General features: G+C 45.1%; 1 protein-coding gene across 1 annotated transcript; it reads left to right on the top strand.

Annotated features, from left to right (window-relative positions):
- Positions 1-3,163: 3,163 nt before the first annotated feature.
- On the top strand, positions 3,164-3,346 carry F5891DRAFT_934578 (uncharacterized protein; the record flags this gene model as incomplete). The annotated part of the gene is made up of 1 exon (XM_041374022.1): positions 3,164-3,346. A coding segment is annotated over one exon (183 nt), but the record flags the coding sequence as incomplete, so codon positions are not given.
- Between the last annotated feature and the right edge of the window lie 1,686 nt (positions 3,347-5,032).

Genomic DNA, 5,032 nt, shown 5'->3' with positions numbered 1-5,032 from the left:
AGCTTACCGAGTATACTGGCCGAAGAAGAGAAGAGTATCTGTCGAACACAACATTAGTTTTGTCCCACCAGACGTCATCGTTCGTAATGACATACTGGACGAGGGGGAGTATAACCAGGAAGAACGAATCCACATACCAAATACCATCCAGCCCGTCCCACAAACTCCCAAAATGCCAATCCAAACACCTAAAACACCTCCCCAAAGCACAAAAACACTACTGACACTGGAAACACCAAGAGTCACGAGGGTACAACCCCCTCCAGGTTACTATAAGACACTAAACGAAGGTAAACAAGCATTGTTGGCGATGAAAGACTTACCGGACAAAATACCATTGAATTCTTTTCCATATCCAGCCCTTGCAGCTGCGGATCGAGAGCTGACACTCAAAGAGGCATTGAGTGGGCCAGATGCAGCAGAATGGCAAGAAGCCATGAACTATGAGATTGGTCAGCTAGAAAAACTCGGAACATGGGAGAAAGTAGACACACCAAGAGGAGCCAATATCATACCATGTCATTTCATCTTAGCGACGAAATGAGGACCTGATGGGGAGAAAGTCAAGCTGCGAGCACGTCTAGTTGCGAATGGTCAGTGCCAAGAGTATGGCATCGACTATCAAGAAACATTTGCACCTACCTCGAATATGACAACGATTCAGACAGTCTTGTCAATGGCTGCAAGAAATGATTGGGAGATGCACCAAGTTGATATAAAGAGTGCTTACCTGAATGCTACACTCAAGGATGATGTGTATATGTGGGCACCAGCCGGATACTTGAAGAAGGGAGAGGAGGAAAAGGTCTTGAAGCTGCTGAGAAGCTTATACGGCCTAAAGCAAGCCGGTTTTGAATGGTCCGAGGAGCTAGAAGAATTCTTCCTCGAAGCCGGATACACACACTCGCAAGTTGATCGAGCGGTGTACTATCGGAGGGAACAGGATGAGCACACTGTCATAATGGTATCGGTTGACAACATGGCCGTGACGTCAAAGCATCTAGAACATATACAGAAGTTCAAAGATCAGCTGCAACAGAAATTCAAGATAACAGATCTGGGAGAACTTACCTGGTTGCTAGGTCTCAAGATAGAGAGAGACCGAAGCGCGCAAACCATAACGCTATCGCAAGAAGCATATGTCGACACCATTGTTGAACACTTCTGCCTCGAAGGCGCAAAGCCAGCGCATATTCCCATGGAGACTGGAAGACAGCTGACGAAAGAACAGTCAGACCATTCGCCAGGCACCGAATCTGAAATATCCGAACAACACGTACCGTACCAGAGAGCGATTGGATCGCTAATGTATGCGGCAACTTGTACTAGGCCAGACATAGCACTAGCAGTGTCGGTACTGTCGCAATTCATGCGAGAACCGGCAAAGTTGCACTGGGAGGCAGCAAAACGCGTCATCCGCTACCTGAAGGCAACAAAGAAAGGAAAACTTACCTTGAGGGGAAAGAGAAGGATCTAGAGGCTTATGCGGACACAGATTGGGCAAGTCAAGCCCACAGGCACTCCATATCAGGGTACCTGGTCCTGTTGCACAGATTGCTGATAGCTTGGAGCACGAGGAAGCAAATGATCATAGTGTTGTCAAAGGCCGAAGCCAAATACATCACGCTAATGTCTGCAATGAGGGAAGTGCTATATCTTCAGTCATTACTGAAAGAACTTTATAAAAGAAAGGACACACCTATCACCATCTATTCAGACAACCAAGGCGCCATCGCCCTCGCCTCCAACAACAAGTTCCACGCTAGAACAAAGCATATCGATATATGCTATCACTTTATCAGATCAGTTATCCAAAATGGCACGATAAAATTGGAGTACATACCAATGGACGATAACCTCGCAGATGCTTTCACAAAGGCGCTGCCAAAACCTAGACTTGAAAGATTGAGAGACGGAATGAAAGTAAGCTGTGCTCGAGGGGGAGTGTTAGAGTTAGTGCATAATGGAGGTGAAGGTATGAGCACATGATAGGAAGGCTTAGTAATACGTAGAAGGATGAGTAATGTAGGGAACGACTAATAACCGATAATGTCCGAATCAGACATTATTTGTCATCGACTTGTGGACCATAGATGAGTCCGCACTTACATATACACGGACCGGGTACTTACACTTAGCGTACCTCAGTATATAAACTGTAGTGATATTTACAATATAATATTCAAATCTACTCTAAATTCTAAATACTTCTACACTGTTGTGTTGCACCAGCTTCATGACTGCAATGGCAACATTGGGACACATGTACATCGCGAGGTAGAGCAATTCACCAATGAGTTTGCAATACTCGGAGAGAAGGTTCTTGATGTGAGGGTGTGTGTCAGTGTCACGTCCAAATGGAAAGTGTGAGTCCATGGGGAGGGTTACTGGGTTACAGCCGGTCATGCCATGTTCATTGAGTAGATAGTTAATATAGTTAGTTTGATGCATCCACAACTCACAGGTGGTACAGTTGCGCTTGAATTGAATGCCGAGGTGTTTGGATACCAGACCAATGTAGCACTCGTGCTTGTGCTAGGCTTGTATTCAGCCATTTCACGCATCATGTCAAATGTTCATTGCTCGATATTCACTTCCCAATGCAACTTGATGCATATCCGCCGAACCCAACACTTTGACCAGCGGACCCAACACATCAGCCACATCGGACCCAACATTTTTCCTGTGCACTTGTCTTGTCTTGTCAGCTCGCCCCACTAGGGGCATAGTTGATTATTTTGCACATTACTCACATTATAGCCAGTGCTATTACATGTTTTCCCATAGTCCGCAGCGCCTCGTATTTATTTACATGTACATCGGACCCAAAATTCTTCAGCCACTACTTTCGCCTATAGGGTTCTGGATTTCTACATACTTATATATATATTGGTTTCCACATAGCATATTCATCATCCAAGTAGTAGGGAGCCGTTTCCCGACGCCTTGTGGTCAAACCCAATATTTTGTAGTTCTTAGTTGACATTGCGAATATTACTGCATTTTCTATCCGAAACACCCGTCTTTATCGATATTCCGCATACCGCTCACTGTACCCGACGATCACTTCATAAACCCAATGCAAACCTGCCAAACCCGCACCTGAAACCCGCTAACCTGCTAAACCTGAAAACATCAACCGACACTTTGACATCGGACTCATAATGTGTCTTCAAATGACACCATGATTGAGGTGCTCAGTGACCTGATTCCCTCGTTCCCTGGAGATCCCAACCATGCACGGTGCTTCAACCATGTCATCACCCTCATAGCAAAAAGTTTGATACATCAATTTAATGTCCCCAAAGGCATGGTAGATGTGGCACTGGATGATGCAGAGAGGGAGTTGAGAGATCTTGCCAAGAGTCTCGATATTGAGGATGAGCAGACCAGAGGTGAATGGGAGGAAGATGACGATGATGACACTGGTGATACTGCAGATGGCTGAATCGATGAGGTAGCTAGACTCCCCATGGCTGACCATTGTAAAGATACAACAATGCTTGATACTATACGAAGTAAGTATCCAGCATTATAAAATGTTGTAGTGGTCTTGCACAGCCTGGTCTGCTATACTTGCTAGACAAGTGTGTTTGACCCGAGGGGTTTGCTATTAGAAAAAGTTGATTGGTAGTCAGTCAATAGACTGTCAAAAGTCTGAGCGTGAGAAACAGAATCTGAAGGTATAATTACAAGTCTGATGCCAAAGTGTCGGCCAATGTTTTCGGGTTGAGCGGGTTAGCGGGTTTTGGGTGCAGGTTTGGCAGGTTTGTGTCAGGTTGGGAAAGGAACATCAGGTATAGTGAGCGGTATGCAAATTTATGGAAAATGGTGTGTTTCAGGTTACATATGGTTTTATGTTGGTGGGGTCATTGCTCATATTTCTAAAAAACAATCAACCCATGCTCTCTCCTCCACTGAAGCCAAATATATGGTGGTTACTTATGTCATTCAGGAAGGCCTTTGGATCAAATCTCTCATCATCGAACTGCACATTCACATTCCTTCCCTCATCCACATGTTCATGGACAACACAGGTGCCATTTCACTGTCGACCGAAGCCCGGAATCATATCCGATCCAAGCATATAGACACGCACTATCACTTCATATGTGAGCATATCAAGAAGGGCACGTTCTTGCTCAAGTGGCTCCCCTCCTACAAAAACACCGCAGATATTTTTATGAAGGCGCTGCCACGTCCCCTTTCTGAGAAACACTTACCCGGTCTTCACCTGATGTCTAGGTGAGGGGGTGTATTGGCGATAAGGACAGAAGAAGACAGAAGAATGTGTCTGCACGGTACGAGTCCTGGAGGATTAACCTCCAGGACATGTTATGAGTTCCTATTTCCTTTCTTGACCCTTATTGACCCATAGCACCTTCGACATCTTATATCACCCTTGTGTATCAGTCGCTTCTTTCCATCTTGGACTCGCTTCTCTCCATCTCGATGTAGATGAGGAATCTTGACTATAGGTGAAAACACTAAAAACTCATGGGGGCTCTACAGCAAGACCAGGATACAAGACAACGACTTGACCCAAAGGACAACTACTGAAAAAAGTTCCTCGGTAATAAAATGGAGGGAAGCTCTATGAGCTAGGCAGGCGCTAACAGGTGCAAGAAGGTAATGCACGCGTGAGTGAGAGGTTTGAGGGGCATGCGCGCATAAGCGAAGGTGCGTTCCAAGTGATAAGGGAAAGATTCCTTAAGAACTAGTAGATGCGCGAGTGATAGTCAATGGAAAAGTATAATCAGATTTTGAGCAAGGAGGTGGACTATACACTTTAGCAGTATACTGAGACAAGGGAAAAGGTAGTACCCAAACCAAAAGAATCTTTCCTCTATTTAAGAAGGGGAATTGCATCCGAGAATTACGCTATGTGGCGCCTCCGAGCGCGGTACCGAGCCGAGTAACACTAATTATACTCTAAGTCTAAGATAAGCAGTCTGTAGGTGTGAAAATAGGGCTGAGGACATATCAATTCAATGAGATTAATAGGAATAATGCACCAGTAAACCAGCAAGGA

The sequence above is a fragment of the Suillus fuscotomentosus genome, assembly GCF_016647785.1.
Source record: "Suillus fuscotomentosus strain FC203 chromosome Unknown F5891scaffold_27, whole genome shotgun sequence".
Lineage (NCBI taxonomy): Eukaryota > Fungi > Basidiomycota > Agaricomycetes > Boletales > Suillaceae > Suillus > Suillus fuscotomentosus.
This window is presented reverse-complemented; position numbering and strand designations above follow the sequence as displayed.